Genomic DNA, 26,679 nt, shown 5'->3' with positions numbered 1-26,679 from the left:
AAATTCAAGATGGCGCTGCCAATAAAAAACGCAGGCCGGTGCTTTTAATGGTGCTCGGAGTCACTGCATGCGAGGGATGGGAAAGGATGCATGACGACGACTTTTGAAATTGACAAAGATGAGCGGGAAGCACGCGCAGACATATGCAAAGTTGCACCACTACGCATGCACTTACCATCCCCCCCCCTCAAGCAGACAGGCAAAGTAAAGTCCCCTTCCCAGCATCTGCTATTGTTGAATTCTATTAGTGATGAAGAGCTAACTCAGACTATAGGGGTCATCTGCTCATCAATGGGTGGTGGTGGCCTAGGCTCGCTCTGCAGCCATGAATGCACTGAATTCATTAGCCCTGGTGCACAGATGGTGTCTGGCTGCCTGTCTCAAGTTCAAGTTCATGTCCAGGAGACACACACACACACACACACACACACACAGATAGATAGATAGAAAGCCAGCAAAAGAGAGCGAGCTTAAGCCCAGACAGACAGACGTTGTTGAGCGAGACACAGCTATTGTTCCCTTTCATCAACATGATGCAGACTCACTATCTGAAGAGGCCTGGGTCAGCTAACTGCGGACACAAAATGCACAGGACCACGTATAGACCGTCAGGCACGCATAGGCAAAGCGGAATAAAGTCGCTTGGAATGGGCGGCTCAAAATGAAGATGATATTTTGGAAATCTTTTGTTGAACAGACGTTTTTTTTTTCCCCCCACATGTCAACTTTGCAAATAACATTGCAGGAGGTTGCCATAATAAGTAACAAATGATACGCCATCAGCTAGATATAGGCTATTCATATGCTTAGTGACAGAACCCAACCAAGGCTGTTCCACATTATGTAGAAGCTGCAGCGCCCTGTTTTCACAATGCCGAGGAATCGAGTGAGCACATAAAAGCTTTGAATGTGAAATATGCTGATTTCCTGCGGGATGAATATTAAAAACATCTTCCATGGTCACCGTGCTTTTTGTTACAATTCAAATCATGTGAGGACTAATGAGCGTGGTGGAGTGAGCGAGCAAGGGGGGCACGCTAGCCAAATTTACGGTAACACGGTAGCTATATGCAAATGATGGCGGGCTTACCCAGCTATGTAGCAGGAACATGTATATCATATACAGCATGAACAAAGGTAGCAATGTTATTTTAACATTTAAAGGCACTAAAGAGTTAAAAGTAGAAGAAAGAGTGAGTTTAAAAAAAAAAAAAAAGCACACACACACACACACACACAAATGCAAAGCTAATTTATGAAAGCTAATCGAAGGACACTCAGCAAGTCTGACCATGCAAGTGTGTGAGACGAGATGCTGCTCCCTCCTGGTAACGATACGCCGTGCCATTCAATTACATTTCTTGACTTCAGAGATGAATCTTTCCGAATCTTGGCTTTAATAATCACACAGCAAGCATGGCTCTTTTTTTCTCCGATAATAAAAGTGCAAATAATTTTAAAAGTATAAATGCTCAGAGTGGTTAAGAAAAGGACATTAGATAATGTTGCCACAGACAGAGAGAGGCCTAGTGTTTTAGCTAGTTGTGGGCTGACATGCAGAATGACACCCCCTCGACCCCCACCCCCCAACACACACGCACACACACACACAGAATTTAAACACTAGTCCCTTTCATAAAGCTAAGCTTGGTCTTAAACAGTGACAATAACGCCTGTTTTACTCGCAACAACCCAGGCCAACTTCCTGTAATGTTCTTTCAGGCAAATAACCTGCTTTTGGAGATGGCCAGCAAATATGTCAGTGAAGGTCCAATTCAGCCAGCTGATCTGAAAAAGTTGAAGCACCTCAACTATGCAATGACTCAGCTTTGTGGAGGAATCAAATTAAATTGACCCAAACAAAGGGTGTGTTAGGCTAATCTAATCTGTAACAATGTTTTCAAGGTGTACACAGCATAGACTTGATCCAGCAACCACTGAGAAAATAAAAGTCAGTTCAAGGGTGTCAGGGATCACTAAAGCAACCAGAACCGCCCCTGTCAGGTGTTTGGTTACCTTGTTTTGATCCATAAGAAGGACAAAATATTAAATCCCTCAGTATGGTGCAGTGTAGTTGAGAGTCAATCAAATGCTTGTTGGTGTTGGTATTTTTTTAACGATTTTTTTTGCATTGACTATCATTAAAACGTGCAGGTACGGTACATAACCTGTATACCACATTATGACATACGATTAGTTGGTCCTTACAAAGACTCTATGTTCCAATTCCAACAATGCACATAAAGACATGTTAGCCCAAAATTGCATCGTATAGCTAAATGCCGAGGCGCGGTGTGTTCAAGTGGGGCCATATGCAGTGCAACCCTCTGAAAATCACTAAGACTATGACAAAGATAATGGCCATGTCATTATGCATACAACTGGCGCAGGCGTGAGGCCTTCAAAGACCGTTAGTCTACTCCACGTTCCCCTCTTTCTGTGGGGATGCAGATGAGTAGGGTGCACTTGACATCTTTTCATGACAACTCCCCCTACGTTTATCCCCTACCCCCCCATCCAAACCCGCAGCCCTGTCATATTGGGCCTGGTCATGGCATTGCCACTTGCCCCCACCGAGCGTGGGAATGGGATCGTCCAGCCGTTCACATCTCCTGCACTGCGGTTAACGGAATCAATTAACTAGACGAACCCCCCCCCTGCACCCCCCCGCCCCAAACACAGCCACTCTATCCCCTCTTCTGCCAACCCCCTCCTCCTCACACCCCCTGACCCCCATCCCTCCTAGCCCCCAACTCTCCACTTTTTGTCAGGCCCCCCTATACATCCTAATTATTAGGACCTTGCTTTGGGATGCCAGCGCCGTTTCCTGGCCTGACTAGAACATGTGTAAAAACACATGCGCACAAAATGGCACTATTTGGACTTAAATGCATGATATAATTCAAGCAATAATGAATATAAACCTGCATTTGATTGGTGGGGAAGTTTGTTGTGTGGGTATAAGTGGTGCAGTATACTACATAGAATGTCTCACATCACAAAGTTATCAGCAAATGACAATTACATAAAATATATAGAGTTGTGTCAAGTCTGGGAAAAAATAGAGAAGAAAAAAAAATCAATGGTGCATGTCCTCGATGAGTCTGGAAGTGGTTTTTACTTTCGGTTATCTAGCTTTATGACGAGCAGAACACTCATACAGCTAGATAACCAAAGATAGCAACCCATTTCCTAATCTTCTGCAATAATCCACATGCACACCTCCGCTTCTGGTCTCCAACTTTCCATTTCTTAGAATTCAAATACATTTAAGCACGAAAAAAAAGACATCCTTTTTGAAAATCACATTCTGCTTTATATTCCATTTTCTGTCATTGCTGGTCACTACACAGGATGCAAAAAAAAATCCTCCATAGGAAAGAGGGTGAGGGAAAAAAGAAAAGAAATATAATCCCAATGTTAATGTTACATTCACTTGACATGAAGCGATGAGTGAGTTGAAGCAGGCCGGCTACAGAGTGCAGTCATCCTTGCACAGGGGCCCTCATCTGCAATGCAAATATGCCTGAATCCCACAAAAGACTCGCTCGCCTCTATTAAGTCGTTGTGGAGCAGCCATAGATATCCTGTGAGGCCGGAGGAGAACCAGCACGCAGGGAAGGCGTGAGGAATGGAGGGGGGAATCCGGCTTTCCCGTGGAAAGTGCAACAACAGCGCAGGGAATCGGGACGCCAATGTTTCGGATTATGAAGTCGGGAGCTTGATTTTGAGGGTTATATTGTCCGTACACCTCCAACGTAAAGGAGAGCTACAGTGCCGATGCCTCGCAGCCTCGCAGCTACGCAGCCTGAGGGTCCCATGTGCAGGCGGCGTGCATGCGCCCGCTCGCTCTGCAAGCAGTGTGGAAGTAAATAGGGCAAACCCCAAAGCTTGATGGGGAGGCTGGACAAAATATGGACCAACCCCGGTGAGGTCAAAGGCCTCGGACCACGAGCATGTAAATACGGTGATGTCATGAAAAAAAAAAGGCAAAATCACACCCCCACCTCCTTCTTATCCTCCTCCTCATCCTCTTCCCTTCTAATCCGCGCACACGTCCGCGCTGGAGGGAAAACGTCCGCCTTGTGCGGCGAGTAGCACAGTGCACGTCGTCTTTCTTGGCTAGGATTTTTTTTTTTCTTATTCTACCTCAAGCTAGGAGCGATTGCGTTTGAATGGAAAATGCGCGCGCGCGCAAATAAAAAAAACTATCTGCGGGGAGAGAACTGCGACAATGTAGGCTGCTTTGCTTTTACAAAAGTAATATTAAGATCTCGCTTGCTGTATCATGCGTCAAAATCCTTATCGACGCCCTTTTTTTGTCGTTTTCTTCTTAGCGCATCCGCAGCGTGTGGACTACAATGGCACGGTCGCCTCCTCAACGTGTCCGTGTGTTACTCGTTTCACCATGCACATACAGAAGTGTAAGTAGTTAGCTTGGATGGACATCTCAGAACATATGAGAGCATAATATCTGGACAATAAGCACGTGCATGCCATTTCTTCGTTCAATGTAATTTCGGTCTTGGTACCATTAAACACGACCTAAACCAATTAAATTAATCTAGTGACAATCGGATTCGTGTTTGTCAATCACGCCATCCACTTTCCAAGGCGTCCCACTCACTCAAGTATCAGCGGTGGGCGGAGCTAACTAGGCAGGTGTAAAAATGAGCCAAATGAGCCCCATGCACACTGACTTGCATGTATTCATTAAATATTACCAGTTTCAAATCCGATATTGTCGCTTATGGTTAGATTCTATTACACACTTGCATTCATTTATCCACAATCATTTATCCACAATGTGGCACCTATATTCTGCATTCATAACAAGAGAGATATTTCCCAAAAGCACGTGTGCACGCGCATGTTTTGTATTTACTTGTTTTTCTTGCTATTATAACCCTTATTTATGACCTCGAATCCCCGTTTATATAGTAAATTATAAAGATCAAATTAGGAAGGCCACCTCATTAAGGCTTCACAACGGGCCTCCCGCGCGCGCACATGCACGCGCATACACGAACAGAGGTCACGTCATCTCAACGCTTGATGAAGAAAAGTTTAATTAAACTCGCACATGGTTTATTATAGAATACGCAATATATACACAAACGAAACGTTTCTTTGTGATGCCGGATGAAGAAATTTAACAACAGTAACGGAATGCGAGTGACATTACAAGTTGACATTAATGTTTTGTTTCGTAACATCTAATGACGATTGAAATAATTCGATCCACCTAAATATAGGCCACATGTAAAATAAAGACTTTTTTCAAATTCGGCTACACATCGCAGCCATCTGTATTGAAAAGTGTTATGTTACAAGGTTACCACGAGCAATTTGTTATTTGTTGGGAAAATATGTCAAGTGCTGTCGTTGGTAATAGAAAATGATCATTTCAGCAATAAAACACAATCTGCTTCAATCTCAATGTGGGTCAAAAAGATATATTCTACCACAAACTTTAGATTTTTACCCGAAACCAGTCCTTCTTAAAATGAGGCTTGCACATCATATATCAACGTTTCCAGACAGCTAGTTCTATTCTGGAACTTTTCTATTCACAAACGAGGCGTAAAAGTTGCACTTACTTTCTACAGAGGTGAGTCAAACGAAATGAATGGTCCGTGGTGTCTGGTCGTCATACACTCTCCCCTCAAATATCCCGTTCAAAAATAATAAAAAGAGATGTGGTTGGGGGGTGGGGGTGGGTTGGGGGGGCACACACACCGTGCACTTTGTAGAATAACCTGCATTTGATGCATGCTGCAGCCGCTCTGAGCGGTGTGATCATATCCCAAGCACATGATAGACGGAGAGGGGGGGGGGCGCTGAGGAAGGGAGGGAGAGGGGGAGGGATGGATGGAAAAGGGAGGGGGTGCACTAGACAACTTTCCCATACTGCCACCAAATAGAAAAAGTGCGTGCAAAGTTTTCTGTCAGTTGGTTGATGATGATGATGATGATGATGATGATGATGATGATGATGATTATTATTGGGGGACAAGGTGGTGGTTGGTGTTAAGTCTATCCTTCTGTGTGAGGATGTGCCCAGAAATCCATACAAGTTCTCCCAAGTTCGTTTGTCCCCCCCACCCCCACCCGCAAAAAAAAAAAAAATAATAAAATAAAGTGCTCCTGGCCTTTTATGCCGCTTATTCCGTTCAGGGTCGCGGGAGACTTTCGGCAGACGACACCCGGGACTGGTCGCCGGTCTATCGGGGCGCATGAGAGACAGACAACCATTCACACTCGTCACTGAGTGAGCAGACGAGTATACCGCTAAGCATACACATCCACGTGCATAATAGCAACAAAAAAAGGAAACTCACCTTATTTCAAATAAGGGTTGAAATAGAGGACACCTTTATACGACTACCATAACTCCAGTGTGAAATTCTGAGAAATATAACAACGAATCATTTTTTAAATTAATTATTATTTTTTAACATGTAACCCATAGCAGATTTTTGGTGATAAAAGAAGATTTTGAAATAATGATGTATAAATTATCCATATACATTTCCACCCGAGAGATTTTTTATTTATGGACTCTGTCATAATGTGGCAAATGTGCCCTTTCATTATTATAATAACGATTGTGATCATGGAAGCCCTCCTTGTCTAATTGATTCAGGCTGTAGTTAGGTTGCGCGTGCACGTCCAGTGACGTCGACGTGCAGCCATATTTAAATACGCCAAGGCAATTAAGCGCATTGGAATATGCAAATTCAGCTCCTAGCCAGTCAGTGTGCATGTGCCTGCGTGGTCGCAGACGGACTAATGCTCCCCCCATTTACTTTTTTTTTTTTTTTTTTTTTAACTAGTGGGGGTTCAAAAATACAGCATTGTCTTATTTAGTTGCTTTGGACCACAATGAAGAAAAGAAGTAGAAGACGAGCGGCTCTTGCATGCGAGGAAACGCCGTTTTTTTTTTCTTTTTTTTTTATTGAGAAGACTTCAAGATGACACATTCTCCGACGGTATTATCATTTTTAATATGAATGCATATTTAATGGAATGACTTAGTAATTTTGCTTTATTGTTTATCGACAATATTGACGCACGTACGTACAAGACGTTATGGAGTTATGCAGTTATGGAGTATAGGAGTTATTCCTCAAAATGATATAATTACTCTTAAAATGATTAAATGCTGTGAAAATTATGTTTTTAGGATAAGAGGGCTGATATTTTGATATATGAAGAAAATTCATTTATTGATGTAAATGAGCGGTGAGTAGTGCATCCAGCAAGCATCTTCCTGATGCCACAACAATGGCGAGTGAGAAATGACACCTATAAAGCGATGCAAATAATACAAGCCGTGGCTACAAAAGTCCTTATACATGTTTGTCGGAAGTGCAGTGACGCACGAACTCAAATTTCCAACTCATGTCCATCCATTGATCACATTGAAATACAAGCTATTGATAAGATGCCACGTGACCTCAACTCTTATTACACCTTCTTCGTCGTCTTGAGGCTTGCACACAAACTTAGTACATGGCGACTACTTCATCAATGACGTGTCTTGTCGTGTCGTGTCGTGTCGTGTCTCGCTTGGCTCATGACCACCAGACTTCGCTGCGTCCCTAAAGAGTCATAAAGAGGCTGGTGATGTTGACACGAGGTTTGATGCCCATCTGTCTTTGGATGCTAAATTTCCCCCAAATAAAACAATTCACATCGCCTGTAGCTTTTGGATATTTTAAATGTTTTATTATTGTTTATGTAACTTTATACATTTTAAATGTGTTGTCTCTATGTGGACTGTTTAGATTGCGTCATTCTTTTAGAGGGAAGGAAAGTGGACCATGGTTTAAAAGGGCAAATGACGTGACACGTACGTTCACTTATACCTTCGTTAATGCAGTACGTATAAAGACTACAATAATGCAGAATGAACCCTGAAACGATTCATGTAAGAATAAGTTAAAAAGATTACTTCTGACTATTGGCATTGTCAGAAATGTGTATGTCCTTTTACAGAATCTACCTTTTTTCCTCCGCCGAAAGTGTTTATTTACTTTTTCAAAGAACGTGGACAGGACGTGATGAGAGTCACACATTAAGATTAAAAGTTTCTTATCATTTTATCATATAGCTGTAGCAGGCTCCCGAATACTCCCAAATAAAGAGAAGGGGGAGGAGGGTTCTGTAGGAATTCATTTAATTCTATCCTTGCACTTGTCAAGGTGCGTTGATTAGCATTAGCATTCACTGTTCTATATGTTTTTAATGGTATAAAGATAACGATTGGCATCGTTTCAATAATTGGACGATGCTGATGCTATTGTCTGTTCTATTGTATGCTAAATGTTGTATTGCTATTGTTGCCAAAGGTATTCCCAATGTAGCTAATATTTGGTGATTTGCGATGACCTTCAACTGTACTTGGCCGTCTCAAAATTCGAGGGATTTTTGAGAAAACTGAAAAAATAGACAAGATATATATTTTTATAATGTTCATTGTCATACTAACCGCAAGACAACGAAGACCAAGTGAGCTCCGCTCGACGACCCAATGCTGACATCTAGTGGCGGCACTGAAGATGGCTACAACTGGATTGGAAAGAACGGCTGAACAGGTGTAAATCATTAAATGAACGTTTTCCACAAAGACAAAAATCATCCTTGGCAAGAAAACGCTGTCTGTCATCGATAAAATTCTTATACATTCAAATAAATGTTGTTCTTCTAAATTGTTTTGCATCTTTGAAACATGGAACCTGACTCACTGTATTATACAAATTTACCTCGCCGTTTATAATGTCGATTTTGACGTCATGATTATTTCAATTACGGCTTCATTTCAGTTTTTTTTAAACAAAATAAAAATGTGCATTTGTTTGAATTGTAACTGCCTGGTGAATACAGTACAGAAAAAAACGAATTCTAAACTGCTAGAAATTGTGGCTCCATACGCATTTGCCTCTTATCAATATTCTACATTTGCACCCTGTTTATTATGCACTTGGAATAATACATTTTAATAGCAATACATCTATATTAGTCTACTTACCAGAGTGCTCATATTTTATTTTCACCGTGTTTTCAAAGTTTACACAGCAGATATGTATTCGTTAAATTAAATAGTGCTTTTGTTGGTGTCATCATTTAAACATTTACTGCTCAAATAGACATTGATATTTTTAGTTTGTTTTTCTTAAAAACAATGTTTTTTTGTTTTTTTAATTTTCAATAAATATGATTGCAGAGTTGAAGAGTTTACACTGAATGGAAATGTTACTGGGCTATAAAATTCGTTATTTAGATTTAGTATATTATTTTTAAAGCAGCTTTTTACCTACATTATTTTGATACACATATGCTAAGGTTTTGTTAATGTCAATGATGGAACGAATTTAGCTAAGGCCAGTTATTACGCAGCGACTGCATGAAACGAAATCTGAAAAATAAAAAAACAAATAAAAAACAAGGCATACAATGTCCAACTGCAAGTAATTCTAAAGATGACATTTTATGTTTATTTGACTGTAAATGAAACACAATTTAAAAAGAGGCCTTCAAATAGTTAGGACCACTAAAGGCCTACTCAATCATACGATAAAAATAAATAACAATCCTGCCTTTTGTGAATATGTGTATGCATTGCATTGTATTTTCCAAATAATAATAATGTGATAATAAACAAGCAAATTGCAAGTTCCTTGTCTTTGTTTATTGTCAACTGCTTTGTTTTTGCCTTTAACAGTGAATTTAAATGAATTTATCTTAATGCGTGAAAGGAAGAAATGCCCTCCCTGTAATATTAAGCGAGAAGATGCTAATAGTGCTCCTGTGTAATGCTTTTGTCACCATTTGAGCGTTGGGCAATATCAGTTCGCACCACTTTCACGTGGATGGGCTCTTTGAGTCTGCATTGAAACAAGGGCCATATTGTTACAGCGATGCATGCAGAAACAAGTCCAACACAATGAAGTCACACCAAGTCACAATGAGGATAACTAAGAAAGCCAGTAAGTTTACTGAAATCTCTGCAAAGTACAAACAATTCAACTCCGTCTCAGCAGAGGAGACTTGTGTATTCCAGCCCCTCGGCGTCCCCACCACACACGGCTCAGTCCAGTCCCTTGAGTTGCACACGTGGACTTTTTCATTGAGCACCATCACCATGAGTCTCAAGTGGCGACAAAGGCCAGCTTATGCCGCTGAAAGCCGCTCATATTCCGCACAAAACTTCTTCAAAGCTGCCCCAGTCTCTGGGTTGACACAAGCTACATTTCACACTACGGACTGACGATTTAAGCATTGAACAGAAACAGAATCCCTTTTTTTTTTTTTCGTCTTCTTCAAGATTTAAATAAACCACACAATCTGGAGTAACAAAGAGGGATGATATGCTATTACACATGGCTGTACAGGTGGATGCTCTCCCTTTTGCACTGCAAAGTGACTTGACAATACATCAGACGAGGTACTGCTCGGGTCATTTGGAGGTACCAGCATTACTTTTAATCTCTTATCTCAAAGACAACACAACAACTGATCAACAGATGATGAAAACAATTAAATGCAACAACAAAAGAAAATATAAATATGCTTCATGTCTTTGGTTAATTTTCAACTCTAATTAATCACCAGGACATGTTGGCAATAGCTCAAGCTGGGAGTGAATATAAATAGATGCTAATTACTGTCATGTGACTTCTTGATGCATGCACTTCTCAGAACACATCACTCCAAAAAAAAAAAAAAAAAAGTCAAGAATAGTAAATGCTGTTGGAATTGACACAAAGTCAAACCGTACTTGAATGGAATTGAAGTGTGAAAGAAATTGTACATTTGAACATTTTTTTTTATTGTCATGTTTCAATGCTTGCAAAATAAAAACATAAATGAATGTGAAAATAAGAAGTTTACAACACACAAATGCCACTGGCTTTGGTTTCTCCACTCGCTTGCCTCAAACATTTATTTTATTTTTTTTTCCCTCTCAGCGTTTTTGTACTGAATTAAAAAAAAGAAGAGAGTGAGAAGAACACTGCTATAGAGGCTCTGCCCCTGTTTGAATGCACAGACTATACAGTAACAACATAGTGAACCTGCATGAAATATGCACATTGAAATATCATAACACTTAAATGACAGCAGATACATGACTCAGAGGCAGAGAGAAGTGGCTAGTTTGGGTCATCAAAACAGCTATCCATCAGAAATTAGCGACCGGTGATCACATTTTTTCCTTAGCTGTCAAAATTGTAGCAAATTATGTTTTATTTGAAAATAATTCCACTTGAGGATATACAGAATCAAATTAGGTCTGCAAATGATTTGGGGTTATTCCTCACCATCCATTTGCAAAATTGTATTACTTAATAGCTCACGAGGGAAATTGTACAGCTTGAGCTTGGACATGACAAGCTGAGATTGTGTGGGGCTGAATAAGGGAGGCCATGTTCAATAAGTTAATGAAGCTTAAGGATGAAACATGTGAGACATCAAATGCATGTTGGGTCAGACGCGTTTGGACGTCAATGTGATTTCTTTGCCGTCCTTGCTTGCACACTGACGCTTTAAAAAAAAAAAAAAAAAAAAGGTTGTAGGAAATACACCAGCTCTGCTCAGGGCTCAAAAGAAACAAACCAAACATGTGCAACTGCACATAGAAACTCCACTAAGAAAACAACAACAAAAAAATTATTATATATATTTATATATTAGAAAGCTATACACAAGCATGTTAATTTCACAGATGTTTTTTTTTCTTTTAAAGATTCTTAATATTACCATTATTATATATAATTAGAAATACACGTTTAATAACAAACCTCTACAAAGATAAAACAGTTCAGCAAAGCATTGGATCTTAGTCTGTTTCATGGCTTCGGGCTCCAAAGCCCATGCACCCCACCCCCCCTACCCCTCCAACAACAGGGTGGGGTGCACTATCCTTCTCTTATTTAGCAAAGCTATCAAAAACACATTCTGGCTTATAGAAACTACAAAAAGCCACAAAAATGCTTTGCATTGTATTCCTTTCATATGAAAATATAAGCAAGTGTATCGTACAATTGTTTTTTTCTTTGTTTTTTTTTCTCCTTTAATAATACTGATAGTTAATACTAGATCCAGAGGCTTGTTGATTACACTAACTCTTGGATCAGAGGGTGGTCCTCACGCCACGCCTCCCTCACCCCACTTTTTATACACCAAAAGTTCCAAACACGTCGGGGTCCGATTACCTGTACAGTCCTTCAAATGTTGCATATTAGCTTTTCCTTTAGCGAGTAAATAAATCTTGAAATGTTCGACAACTTCTTGACGCCTACCCACCCCCCCTTTCGACCTCTATTTACATAAATACGTTGAACCTGCAACATGACATCATCTAATGTTAACACACACTTGTTTTTGCAAGGGAGACGGTACATAGCGAGGAAACTGACACTGTACACACGCGTGTTTGACAAGTGCTAAGGTGTTGTCCTCCTGCACTCGCTCTCATGTTAATGCTATTTTTTTTTCGTCTTTTCTAGTCACTGATGATTCTCTGCGGTGAATTGTAACTTGTATGAAACAGAGTACCTGACTATTGTTGTTGGCGATATGCATATATATGTACACAGGTGTAAAGATATATGCATTTGTGATTGGTTTCATCCACACGCAAAGCAATTTATGCATAGTTCCCCAATTAAAAATAGAATCAAAACACCCCCTCCCCGAATGACATCTACAAGAGCCCACCGGGTTATGTGATGTCATATGTATAGCATACACACGCACTCAGCAAAAAATAAAAACAAAACGAAAACGAAAATGGTTGTAGGCTTTTGAGAGGGGCTGTCAGATGATTGTGGGGCTGTTGTTGTTTGGGGATTGGGGGGGGGGGGGGGGGGGGGGGGATTGGGGAGAGGGCCGCGCTATCATGTGGCCCACCCCTCGGACAGGCGCACCCGCTTGATGGAGGGGCTCTCGCGCTCGTCCAGGGCGGGCCGTGCCAGTCCCAGAGGAGAGTGGAACTCGTTCCTGTGCTCGTCGCGGTCGCTGCCTTCGTGGGAACTGCTACAACTGCTCAGGCTATCGACCGGGGAGCGTCCCGAGTCCTGGCGGGATGAGGGGTTCTGGGGGGGGACTACCCCACCACCACCGTAGCCCCCCGGTGTGCTGCTGGTGCGATCTCTAGGAGGAGAAACAGGTTCGGACTTGATGTGCAGGCTTTGAGCAGAGGGCAGGGAGAGATTTGAACCCTGACATAAGTGAGAGCTAGAGCAATTTCTGTAGGAAGGAAGAGGAAAGGAAAGGTGTTACAAAGATACAGAGCACACAAACATGCATTTGTCTATTTTCAAGAGGTGTCGTATTTGTGCTGTGAAGATTGGAGGAAATGGGTGATATACGGTATAGCGGTGCCTCGACTACTGCCCATGCTTATAACACAAAACGACTTTCCTCATGGAAATGAATGGACATGCCATTAATCCATTCCAGCCCCCCAGTAAAACCCGACAGTATTTTACATTATACAAACAGGAATTAATAACATGATTTAACAAAATGTCAAGAATTAAAAAGTTTGTGCATCACATTTAATTTATGGTGGGACTCCTTCTGGTTTGGGTGCATTGGCCACTAGGAGGCAGTATAATACAGCCATAGGGATAAATTATTTGTCTATATGTGTTGAGAAACCATTTGTGTTCAAACATCATTGCTTAAAGCTTAAATCCACTCGTTTTTAGTCATCTCTGGGGGCGGCCATTTTGTCTTCTGTCGACTGAAAATGACATCACAACTGCTCACAACGACCAATCACGGCTCAGATTCAGAAAAGGTCAGCCGTGATTGGTCGTTGTGAGCAGTCATGATGTCATTTTCAGTTGACAGAAGACAAAATAGCCGCCCGTGCATTTTGCTGCTTAACTTATATTCCACAAACGCAAAATTAATCAAAATGCCTTGTTTCAACTGGTGGGCCTGCTGGGAATATATTCTTGAAAAAATATGTTTGGGTTGACTTCCGCTTTAAAGGGTTACGCCAACACAACGTCAAGGCTAGTTATGTTAGCCAGTCCATGGGGTTTTGCATGGCCTGTTAGCATTTAGCTAGCGGACTTTCATGTACACAAAGGTATGGGGTTGTTTTAAATACACAACATGCAAATAATTTTGTTTTAAGTTTAGTTTGATGGAACACCTCAACAGGGAGCGACAAAAGCAATTGGCCTCTGCGTTGAACAATTTGAAAAAAAAAAATCTGCCAAACTCATAAATTAGGTCACTAGAAAGTCGAGCTTCAACTACACTGTACACTCTTTGGCTATTGGGTGTAACATCATCCTTGTGTTCTGAACCATGCATTCCAAAAGGACCCGAGCTGCTCCCACTCACCCGAGCTGTCCGAGGGCCGAATGTTGCATGTTCTGGAGGTGTTGCTGCTGCCAGCCGCTCATTGAGCCCAGGTGCAGGGAACTGCCGCTGTTGAAGCCGGACAGCGAAGACAAGTCTGCACTATTTAGGGAATACTCTTTGTAGAAAAAAAACCAAAACAAAAACAATAAGTGATGGAAGGAATGTGTGCATTGTTGTGCAAGTTGCAAAGAGCATGCAGCTCGGTTGAATAATAGTCCCAAACTCTCGATACATTTGTCAGACAACAGCCCCCTCTTCTGTTCAATCGTTGTACAACATTTCAAACGAAGGCTAATTCGAGGCCAGATTTACTGAAATCCAGACCTTTTCCCCATCTATACCACTATTATTTATACAAGGCACTGTGATTGACACATTCAGTGTGCCATTAAATAAATAAAATTATATTTTTGTTTCCCCCAATCACCATTGGAGGGAGAGGAGGCCTCATAGCAGCCAGAGGACACTACATTATTCTATCCATGCTTAAAACACATTTACAGCTCTGGAAAAAATTAATAGACTCAAAAAACAAAATAACATTTTTTGGGGGTATATTGACAATTTTCTGCAAATCAACACTTCCTCTAGTCGTACTCTAGAGAATCCCTGAATTCAAAACAATTAAAATAAAAATATATTTACAACATGAACAACAATCACATATAAAAGTGCAATACAAATTAAAGTGCTGTGACAGTTCAGTTGTATTTAACTTTTGAGTATGACAATATTTGTATTTGGAATTTGAGAGTTACTGTATGTTGTCATTACTTTAGAGGATAATATACATCTATATTCTTTGTTCTACTTAAACACATATCTATAAATGGCAAAAACTGACAAACTGATCTTTTTGCAGTGGCCCTCTTTATTTTTTTCCAGAGCCAGTGACGAGACAACTCCGAAATACAAATATTGTCATTCAACGCAATAATTTGCAAAACATGCAAAATGGTCACACTCAAAGAGGGGCATTCATTTTAGTTATACTTTGCGTAATCCTAATTTGAGATAAAACAAGACGAATTACAAAGTCAATGTTTTGTGACACATACCTGTACCATAAGAAGTGGAGATGGCCGACGGGTAACCACCCATGCCTTGCCCTGGCAGAGTTGGAGTTGCTACTGACACAACTGGGGTGGCCAATGACTGAGCAGACTGGGAGTTGTTTATTCTCTGGTTCTGTGACAAGAAAATGCAATAGACAGAGAAAAAGGAGATGAGGAAAAAAAAAAGAGTTCAAAACATTTAAAGGACAACAAAGCCTAATCACAGCACGAAAGTTCTACTCGTCTTTTTCATTTCCTTTCTTTCACTCAGCAGATGCCGACAAAATGAATGTGATGCCAACTTGCGTGGGGAAGCAATTGCCTGACACGCACTGAACCCAGCCAACCCTGTCATTTACCCTTAGTGAGGGCCCACTGTCGCTATAGTAACACCATCTGTCTCCAAGGCAACGTAGGGTAGCGATGGCAAAGAGAGAGGACACGCTTTACTGTGGCGAAGGTGAGCATTTGCTGGCGAAGGATGCAAAAAAAAAAAAAAAGCGGAACACAAATCACAGTAATAAACACTGTAAATTGTGTGTGGTTTGCATGGTCGTGTGCACAGAGAAAAGTGAAAGGCAGACACTAAATGTCAAATCAAACTTATGAAACTAGATGTCAGGTCAACGTGCTGTTACAGTCACACAACACTGGGGGGCACGATGTGCCTTAACAAAAGAAAAACAGCCCACTTTGCAGACTTGAGCGCAGTCAGCTACAGAGATGGAAAAAGTTGACTGGATTCAGAAATATTAGGCTCTAATCATCGTTGGAGTGGCAGCAAAAACGTTTGTGCAAATGAAAAGGAAAAGCGACTGTTTTTGCAATAACTGGACATCAAGGTAAAGATTGTTTCAGGTTCATTTGAGGGAGGCTGCTGGGATTTTCTACATTTGAGCAGTCCGACTTACCAATAGGAGATCGACATCATCAGACTGAGGGCATTAAAGAGGGAGGGTGATAAATGCAAATAAGAGATTGTGAGTGAGTATAGAGTGGTGACTAGGTGTGGGTCTAAAGAAGAAGCTGCTACTAAGAATATTATTACTACAATACCTAAATTAACCTTCGCTAAAGGAAAAAAAAAAGTCAAAGCAGACAGAACACAGCAGCTCAAAAACATTGTTGCTCATAAAGTTGGAATGAACAATTTATTATTTTCCTACCCACTTTTTCATGAAATGCATACAAAATTGATTTGACCTATTGGGACACAATGCAATCACTGCATCTGGTAAATAGTGATTAGGAATGCATTGAAATAGGAATAAAAGTGTAAAGCAAAAAAAAAAACGATTTAAAATTTATTAGAAAACGCGCATAATCAATCACAGCAATTATCAGACTCTCGTCCTCTCTTGTGGTATATCAGATAAGCACTGAATTAAAAATAAAAAAATGACATATAAATATAAATATAAAAAATACAAAAGACATATAACACAATCACATATATTGTAATGGATCTTGTAGCTATGCTTCTATATATCTAAACATTTTTTTTAATCCAGGATTGGACATTTTTTACTGTTCATGTACGGGACTTTTTTTTTTTTATCTTTCAAGTAGAGTTCATTTTTCAAGTAGCATTTTGTTGTATTTAACTTTTAAGTACATGTACATTTGCATTTTAATGTTTAAGTCATTCATTGCCTGACATTTTCAGACCCTCTTTTACTCTAACGTTTGAAAAAAATTGGAAAAAAAATATAAATAAGTTCCTCGGAATGAATGGCTGGACTGTGAAAAGACAAGTAAATTCGTCAACGGCAGTGAATGAGTTAAGAATTGTTTTTAAACATGTTAGTACAATATTTATTTGCAATGCATTTGAATTGAATGATTACAGACAATATTTCTCCACAGACCCCCCCCCCATAATCTTAAGAATAGTGCTGATGTGCAAACAATAATATATTCTGATTTATATATAATAAAACCTTTTTAGGAATAAAACCACAGCCTCATTTTTGATGAACATACTATTACTATATTACTCTATTTTAATGTTGGTCACTATGCTGGTACTTGGAAATCTCTTTTTTTTGAGGTGGTAACTAGTAGAAATATTTGAGAACCACATACAATATATCAGACTTGGGCTGCAAACTAATGGCCTAATGAAATACAGGTCTGATACAAAGACACACACAAAAAAAGACAATCATGGAAGAAAACGACACAAAACAAGTAAGCCAATAGAGATTGTAAGCTTTACTCACAATGGAGGGCATGTTGTTCTTGGCGCCATGCGGGATGAGAACACGGAGGTCGGGTTTGCGGTTGTTCATGCCTAAATTCATAGGTGGGGGTGACTTTGCCTGCATGTTCTTGTTCATGCCGGCCTGAGAGACCAGCAGACCGGGGGAGTTACGGTGATTGCCATATCCATTTCCTGGCAAAGAAAAGAAAAGATGGCAGTCAGAAACATTCCCCAAATATGGCAGTACAGTAGGAACCTGCAGGTCCAACACCTCCGAGGCCTCAAAGTTTACTCAACATGTCAACAAAAAGTCACACAAATCTTTTGAACCGTGTCTTTATATAATTTTTACAGGTATATATTATATAATACACAGTAAATGACAAAAATTTGGATTTAACTCAAACATAAGAGATGGACCATTGTTCCTAAACACAGCTTGCTTTTAAAAGTCCACTTGCTATATAAATAAATAAACAAATAAATACATCGCTACCTGCTAAATTTGACAAAAATCCTCAGGCAAAATAAAGTCACTCAAAATTAGCGGAGGGTTTGGTTTGGTGTGAGGACAAACCCACGAGTTACTGTACATGTCCATTTAACATCGTGGGCTCGGTTTTTGTAGACAGGCGCTTGTGCGCTCTGCGTAAAAACTAGCGCATCTTAATTTTCGTGCCGGGGCAAGTCTAGTTGATGATGTTTGTCAATGGGGCAGACTGCGTTGCGCCCCACTGTGTGTTCTGGTGGAGCCAGGGCATTGTATTTTACCCGTCCCTTGGCACAGTTGGCAATTTGGTGACTGAAACTAAACTAGATTTTAGACCAGATGAAAGCAGGTCTAACTTGTGGCTCAGGTGGCACCTCTCCTGCACTGAATTTAAAGGGAATGAGAGAAGGCACTTCCATTGGCCAGGGAGCAATTCAGCTGTGTCCACTCCCACAATCGCGCAGACACCAATTTCCAACTGTGTACGTCTACAAACATGCCAAAATAGAGAAAACTCCATTCGTACGCACAGTTAAGACTGAACTTTGCGCTAGACTTGTGCTGGGCACGAAAATAGGGCCACAAGTCTTTGTTTTAAAAAAATATATTTTGATTACGTCTGCCCACGACATTATGTTTACATACTTTTTTTTGTTTTAATTAGCTAGGTTACGTAGGATGATGACAAAGAAGAACCCATAATGGTTTGGTCTGTTCCAGGATTTTACTCCATCTCCCCCTTTTCAGTATGGCATTAAAGGAATATGACTTTTCCTTTTTTTGCTACAGTTATCATAAGTATACAGCATATAATGTCTTGTGTTGACAATAGAATGGCACTCAATAGAATGTAAACTTCCACCAAGACTTAATAATCCCTTCAAATATGAATATTTTGCCGCGCATAACGTGGCAATGAAAACCCGACATCACTGGAGGATGTACTACTGGATGAACTCTTCATGATCAAATGTAGACATATGCAGACGGTGCTGATCCAAATGAGGATTGCTGAAATTCTGTGCTCTACCATTCTTGCAAAATCAAACTCCTGAGTCGAAATCCTGCGGCGTAAGATAATTAGGATCCACATTATTCCATTTTCACCTTGCAATCCTTTCAAGTCTCCCCGTCTTTTCTGTCATTTGGCTAAATGAGCCATGGAAACGTTGCTTTCTGACAGAGGACCCTGGAGTGGTCGTATCATTTACTTGGCGACGGTACAAAAAGCGGACCTCCGCCTCCAACTCTGTCACAGTCAGTTAAGGCTACATGTGCCCGGCGACAGCCAGTGAATCATGTAAAAACAGCAAATTACGGCTAGCAGGACCACAGCGGGATGGGGCCCATCATTTGGCCATCAGAACTAAACACGTGCGGTCGCTCCACACAAAGACCCTCCCTTGGGGCTGCCAAAGAGAACACAAGTGCAGCACACGCTTTTGCCTCTTGAAAAACGATGCGGTGAAAACCTCGCAATATCATAAAGACAAAAAAAATAGGAGGGAAGCATTCCTGCAAGCAACATATTCTTTGTTTCTAACCCAATCCCACAAGCTGCCGCCCCCCGCCCCCCCTACTTCTCTTTCCTTCTTCCAAGGGTTAGAACACAGGGCGCAGTGTGGACTTTCCCACTTGAAAGACAGGCAGGAATTATACGTTAGACATAAATGAATTTCCTAATCATATACTCCGGGGGGAAAATGAGTCGCAGATGTCTTCCTGGGCAATTTCCCTTGCTGATCTTTGTTTAATTTGAGAGCGAGGTTTTTGTTGTTTGGAAATGAAACGTCTCAAAAAGCACAATTTGAACAGTTTGACGAGTAAACGGCCGCCAGTGGTGACAGAGAACGGAGGATAAAACCCGCGTGTGTGCGCGCACGCGCGCGCTCGTCTCATGTGTGATGTCATTCTGTTAATATACGGTGTCAGGCGTCTTTAGCTGTACGCACTTTTTCCGCGTGAGAGCCGCATCTTTGTATGCGTGAACGTAAAAAGCGAGCTATGCCTATGGATGCACGTGTGTGTGTTCTATGGGACACTCTTAAGTCTATCTCAATCCTCACATTAGCAAAGTGGCAGCTGCCTCTTCAGCTTTCCTGCTCTCTCATTCTCATGGCTGGCCCTTTGTGAGCTGGAGTGGGTGCATGTGGAGATAGATGAATGAGACCTCACACACTCCTAAAACACACATTGACACCGCGCATACACACACTTTGGTAAATAACCCACGATTTCGGTGTTTCTGCAGAGATGAAAACGCGCTAGATTAATACACGGTTTTGGTCAGAGCGACACACGCGCACTTCATGTCGGTAAGGATTCAATCGGACATCTGTGCGTTGCCACCGTGTGGCCGTGGCGGCGGTCCAGTCAATTATTACTGCTCCATGATCACCGGTGGCACGCGCCGCTACTTAAAGCACTTCACAAGTGAAATCATGAAGTCATTAAGCAGATGAAATGAGATCTGGGAGTCAAGTCTTTTCATTTCGTTGTCTGGTTGCCTCTGATTTGGGGGCAGATGCTCTGACTCAACTCGCAGAGACGTGACTATATACACTGTAACGGCACTTGCACGGCACAGGCTGCAACAAACCGCTTGGAGAGGAAGAAGTGACACGCAGCCAAGCCAAGAGACAGTTAGGTGGCAGGGTAGAGCTCGCGTGTAGACTGTAACGTCTTAACCCGTCGAGGGTTAACTCAAATGCTTCGTAGCGAGCTCAAAGGGAGACCTAAGTCCGATCGCTCCGCTTGGTTTTTTATTGCCTCCCAGACTCAGCTAATACAGAAGAACATAAGCACGGTCATGTTCACTCTTCCTCCACAACATTTGAGAGGAAGGAGGCATGATGACTCAGCCTTTCAGTAACTTGTCCTCATTGCAATGGAAGTAGCACATTGTAGCACATTTTTTCACGACCAATCACGGCTCAGCTTCAGAAAACAGGTCAGCCGTGATTGGTCGTTACCTGAGCCCCGAGTAGGTTTGATGTCATTTTCAGTCGACATAAGTGACAAAATGGTCGCCACCTGAGATGGCTAAAAAGGGGTGGTTTTTGCTGCTTAACTCAATTCCACGCAATATTAATCAGAATGCCGTGTTTCAATTAGTGGGCCTGCTGGGAACATATTCTTGAAAAAAATGTTTGGGTTGATTTCCCACTTTAATGCAACATATTTGCTTTGGCGGTTCAGTCTCAATATTTTCACATCTTCTCAAAATGTGCTGAGTTCAAGTCCCTTCACACATGTGAAGATTCTCATTCATTCTGGTTGTTGTATTCTCTTCTCAGGGCATTGACTCATTGCAACCGGACTGTTCTCTTTATAGATGGTTTCTTAACCTTGACATAAACGACTTCCCTCATACTATTACTGCAGTCGGGAGGAATTCAAGTCAGTTTTGTGTTAAGAGGTGCTTCTAATTTAAGCTAACTTATTTAACTTTGTACGCCTCTCAGTATTCAGTGCATTTGTACATTACTGTAAACTACAACCCCAATAATAAACATGCTGTTTAAGTAATATCTCTCTGAGATTGTCAATGAAAGTATCATAGACCGAATTACAATGTCGCACTTGTATCTCTTTACATTTTTGAATGAGCACTAAATATTGTGGTTGCGAGTGATGTGTTCTTTAATTTAGCAAAAATGCTAATTGGATTTCAAACGTTGTCATCAGTGTAGGATAAGTAGTTAAAAAATATCTTTTGGGAATTCCACTTCGCTAAGACGACAATTCAAGCGGAATTTTTTGTCGACAAAGGACCTGATTGTGTTTAAAAAAGGTAAACCATGAAACAATTCAAATAATGGAATTAACAAACAGTCTGATATGTGTGCTGGATTCAGGCACAAAACCTTTTTTATTTTTTTTTAAACCATGCTGCCACACTACAGGGGGACCCCAGGTAATAGTAGTCCCATGTGGGAGCTTGCTGTCATTTTGTCTCTTTACAGACAGTGAAACCATGACATCTGTGGAAATACGCACACAAACAAACACACCTCCTCTTCCTTGAGACTGCCACACTGAAGAAACACCTGACAGCTATTTGTACAATTTTGATCCAAACTCGTGAGCGGCAGAGGACTGTTAACATATATTTATTAATAATACCATGATTGTGGTTGAGCCACCTCACAATGGCTCACTCATCATTACAATGACCGACCAAGTTCACACAACACTTCCATCTGTGTTACCCTGCTGTTTCTCCTTTGCACACATGCCTCAAAAGCCCCAGTGGATATTCATCACCACACGCCCCCACTATCTCCACCCCCCCCATCTCCACTCTGCCTCTAGATATGATTTAAGGGCCCTTTGAATGGAATCTTTTAGTTTTGCACAAGTCTCTCCGCGCGGCGTGTTTTTTTGCTGCTGCTGAGCGACGCGCCACACTCCTCACAGAGCGCCTCTGTTCCTTGGCCCCGGTGACACAAAGAGTACATTGGAAGCATTGCTCCGCAACACGCCGCCGAGCGAACACACGCCACAATAAACGATCCTGTTGTGCGCGTGCGGGGTGCGTGTGCGCGACGAGTGGCCAGACAGAGAAACCAAGCAGTGACCTCCATGACGGAGCCCCGGGGGCCAGACAGGGCTGCCCAGCTGTGCCCCACTGAGCCACCACTCCGCAGCCTCCGCCCCTTCCCTCCTTTTTTTACACTGTAAAATATGTTGAGGCTATAAAATTTCACCCTTTAAATGGGGGTCTCTTTGCCATAAACTTTGGCCTGACATGCCCTGAGGGACGAACCTACTGGCGCACAGAAGCTAAAACATTACATTTGCTTACATACGTTTTGGGGTTTGCTCAAATCTCTGTAGGCCCTACAGACGTTTTTCGGGTTTGGTTAGAGACACTAAAACACTGCATTAATTTGGTTACAAGACATATGGTAGCTGTTAATGTGTGGGGAAGAAGTAAAAAAGCTGGTTGTAAGGAGGCACAAAGATGTTAAAATGCATTGGCTGGACACAAGCACAATGTTCCCCCTGAGCGGCCTCCAATTTATGGATATGTTCAGTTAAACCCCAAATGTCTTTTTTTTCCTTTAGCTAAAGTGATTTTTGCATTCAAGAGACTTCACTTGTATTTATCACAAACTACTGGTATAGTAAAAGAACAATGAGTGATTCTTGAGTGGTACCAAAATTTGTCTTGTGGTCAATTCACTATCAGTGTTAATGTTCAAACTATGCATAATGCTACAGTGGCTTACAAAAATATTAAATATACATTTTACAAAAAAAAAAATCAAATTTAAAACAATTCAAATTTTGTCACACATTGATAGGTACAAGTACTGTTACAAAAACACACACTTTGAACTTGATTCCCAAAAATCACTACAGCAGAAAGTGAATGTATTCAAAAGTCCGATATAGCGCCTCTCTTCACCTCATCCGGAAGTACGTTTCATTTATCCCCCCTCCCTGCCTTGTATGAATTTATTGCTAAACTCAACAGGGGCAGGATGTGTCACAGACCCAGCGCTGGGTAAACATTCCCAGATGAACTTCATCACCACTAACATCAACACACCACGGACAAAATATCCACTTGGGTTTGGGTTAATATTAGTCATGTGTTTTACAGCAGCGAGTGGGTGAGTGGATACCTTGTATGAGTTGCTAGACAATGGAGTGAGAGCACATCCTTACCAGCACTGGTGCCTGCGCCAGTGGTGAGGTCAGCACCCATGAGGCCACCTAAAATGAAAAAAATAAAAAATAAATGGCTGAATGGTTGAACGGGGACATGCGTTACATCTAGTCTGCTTACGCAGCACGACACTCACAGGCACATTAACATTGGTGCATCAAAATATGTATTGCTACCAGAAAAAAAAAAAAAAAAAAAAAACTTCCCTCTCAAACACACTACGCAACTGGACGCTGTCGTCCAAGAAAAATGACACATTATTATTTTTAAGCCATGTGAGGTGGAAGAGTGGGAGGGTTTCAAGACTTGTGCGGTTTGGTGTGGATGCAGCAAGCTCCAAAGCTCATATTTAGTTTTGTGCTGGCATTTCTCGCATCCAGTTGTAATGACAGGGTGAGGGTGTGGGCTGAAGGCTTCAGACCAGTGGGACAGAAAAAGGACTCAGGACAACAATAACAAACCAACAGGCTTGATTTCCTTATGTCACCAGCACGCTGAAGGACTATACTGTACATGGGGCCAGACAACTAGTCCGCTCAACTCAAATCAACCACACAATGAAGTGAGACTAACAATGACAATGAATCGTCCATGACTAAGATGATCAATTTCCTTTCATTGTCTTAAGGATAACGACAGGGGCTGAAGCATTGAGCTGTTCCTCCCATTGATCATTATTGGGGGATGTGAGGTTACTTGTTAGCAGCCGAACTAACGGCTGTTAGAAAACTGCACTTGTTTGTTTATATTCAACCTTCAGTTGCTAGAGCTGCGGCCAACGCGAGTGACAAAATGCACGCTGTGGTTACCAAATTATAATTACTGCTAAGGGTGCTCCATAATGAAAAAAATATGAATCACGATTAATTTGGTAATAATTGAAATCAGGATTTGTCAAACGATCATTTATTTTGTGGTAAAACGTAAAAAATATAAAGCCAAATACATTTCTTTGAAACACTGTAATTATGTAAGTTACTTTTGGATCAAACAAAATGTATAAAATTAGTTATTATAACATTTTTAAAAAGGCGCAAATGTATAAATTCAAGTATGATTTCCTTGTGCAAACAAAGTGATTTGGATATAAATGCATATTAATCATCGTTTATTTTGTTTAATCATGCTGATTTTGTAATCGTGGAGTGGAGTGTAATAATCATAATTGTAATTGCATTTCGATTAATTGCACAGCCCTCATTTCTGCCTTCACATTGGTCAGTGTACACATCAGTCATGTTCCATTGTCATCTACTCGCTTCAATTAACATGTTAAGACTGTGAAACGATGAAAACGAGAGGGAATAAAGCTCTGGACATCCTGTTCACCAAATACCACTTCTTTGCTCACTCCTTTGGAGAGTCTTCGATTACTTTGAAACCACCAACAGGCTGCTGGTGGAACAGCAGGTGGCCAATAAAAAAAAAAACTCTTGACAGTTTAGGCCAAGACACAGATGAGGCGATGCAGTACATTTTTTTCAAAGCATATTGAAATAAAAAAGAACATTTTGTTTGTTCATTTATTGATTTTGTCATAACATTTTTTAATCATTGATTATTAATAATTGTGACTCATTTTGTCTTTATTATGTGCAGCACTTGGTTACAGCTGCATTTCCTTTCTTAAGTGCTTTAGAAATCATTTTAGCAGAGTAGTGAATGTAGCATTGTCTTGGAATTAAACCCGCACCTACATGAAGTCAGCTACGTGAGCAACTACACTACCAGATGGATCAATGAATTGCTGTTAATTTGGATGTGCTATGGAAATGCTCTAAATTGACAGTTTTAGTTGTGTTAGGTGTGCCAGAGATAAACAGAAGGGACAACAAGGTTGACATGCATGTAGGCACTATCTGTGTTACCTGCACTGGGGGGTCTGTGTGTAACTCCGGGAGACATGCTGTTTCTCTGTAGTCCATGGTGTGTCAGCGGTAGCAGGTTGTGGTTTCCAAGGGAGCCACCGGGATGGCTGTAGATGAGATTGTTCTGGTTGCTGACGGGGATGGACACGGGCATGTCGTAGTTGGACGGGGGCATTGCCTGCTGAGAGAAAGAGGCAGGGAGAGACAAGAGGGGCCGGTTTGATTAGATTTGCAAGTTAGCCAGAACAAGAGACAAAACCAGACCACATTGTTAAAAGAAAAAAAAAAAAAAAAGGACACAGTCAAGGGAAATTAGAAAAAACAGAAACGCAGAGGAAGCCAAAATCTTAAATGGAAAAACTAACATCAGACATCCATGCGCAATTGAATAAAACAGACGACAAGACCACAAACCAGTAGCGAGTGGGTGCTTTACGGAAGTACTGCCGAGAAAACAACTGCCACAATAACCCAACGTGTTCTTAATTAAACTGATGGGTTGAAATCTGCAGAGTTACTTTCAAAAGCTAAATCACTTTCTTCATTTGGGGAGAAACAGGTAGTCTAAATAAGTGCATTTTTAGGCCCGGAATTGTGCCCAAGTTTATGACATGTAATAAATAAAAAGACATGACACACACAGCTCTGAAAGGCCAAGTGATCATCTACTCGGTTTTCATCTTTGCGCAAATCTGCAGTGATTTTTGCAAAATTCCTTTTGAGGTGGCAGGGCTTGAGTTGAATCTGAAATGATTCACTTTTCCTTTTCATGGCGCTAACGTAAAGTGTTAGTGGTATTTACTCAGATCAGCGTGCAGCCTCATCAGTAACATGAGAAGCCCGAAGCACCTCGTTTTTTTTTTGTTTTTTTTTTGGGGTGACATTTTTTGTGTCACTTGGCACAAGGGCTTAACCTTGGGAGTGCCCTGGAAGTGGTTGGATTCTGAATGTTAGCTTTAGGAAGTAGAAAATAGGGCTCTAAATTACTGCCATGTGTC

At 41.1% G+C, this 26,679-nt stretch overlaps 1 protein-coding gene and 1 long non-coding RNA gene across 9 annotated transcripts in view; both read right to left on the bottom strand.

Moving 5' to 3' along the window:
• The window catches only part of LOC147147329 (uncharacterized), a 37,770-nt gene extending 31,953 nt beyond the window's left edge, over nucleotides 1–5,817 (bottom strand). Inside the window, exon 1 of the long non-coding RNA XR_015086990.1 lies at nucleotides 5,601–5,817. This is a non-coding gene — a long non-coding RNA (uncharacterized LOC147147329). The remainder of the gene's footprint in view (nucleotides 1–5,600) is intronic.
• A 4,154-nt stretch (nucleotides 5,818–9,971) lies between these two features.
• mef2cb (myocyte enhancer factor 2cb) overlaps nucleotides 9,972–26,679 on the bottom strand; it is a 67,743-nt gene continuing 51,035 nt past the window's right edge. The window contains exons 5-11 of one of the 8 annotated variants that reach the window (XM_086030833.1): nucleotides 25,682–25,862; nucleotides 23,813–23,860; nucleotides 17,666–17,838; nucleotides 16,355–16,378; nucleotides 15,447–15,576; nucleotides 14,368–14,503; nucleotides 9,972–13,158 (exon numbers count right to left, since the gene is read on the bottom strand). In XM_086030833.1, coding sequence (XP_085886959.1) covers nucleotides 12,903–13,158; nucleotides 14,368–14,503; nucleotides 15,447–15,576; nucleotides 16,355–16,378; nucleotides 17,666–17,838; nucleotides 23,813–23,860; nucleotides 25,682–25,862 — 948 coding nt within the window. In that variant the 3' untranslated portion in view covers nucleotides 9,972–12,902. Of the gene's footprint in view, nucleotides 13,255–14,367; nucleotides 14,504–15,446; nucleotides 15,577–16,354; nucleotides 16,379–17,665; nucleotides 17,839–23,812; nucleotides 23,861–25,681; nucleotides 25,863–26,679 lie in introns of all 8 variants that reach the window. The other 7 variants (XM_086030837.1, XM_086030829.1, XM_086030830.1 and 4 more) reach the window with 7 other exon arrangements.

The sequence above is a fragment of the Filicampus tigris genome, chromosome 5 (genome assembly GCF_054856515.1).
Source record: "Filicampus tigris isolate MCC_2025a chromosome 5, RoL_Ftig_1.0, whole genome shotgun sequence".
Classification (NCBI taxonomy): domain Eukaryota; kingdom Metazoa; phylum Chordata; class Actinopteri; order Syngnathiformes; family Syngnathidae; genus Filicampus; species Filicampus tigris.
This window is presented reverse-complemented; position numbering and strand designations above follow the sequence as displayed.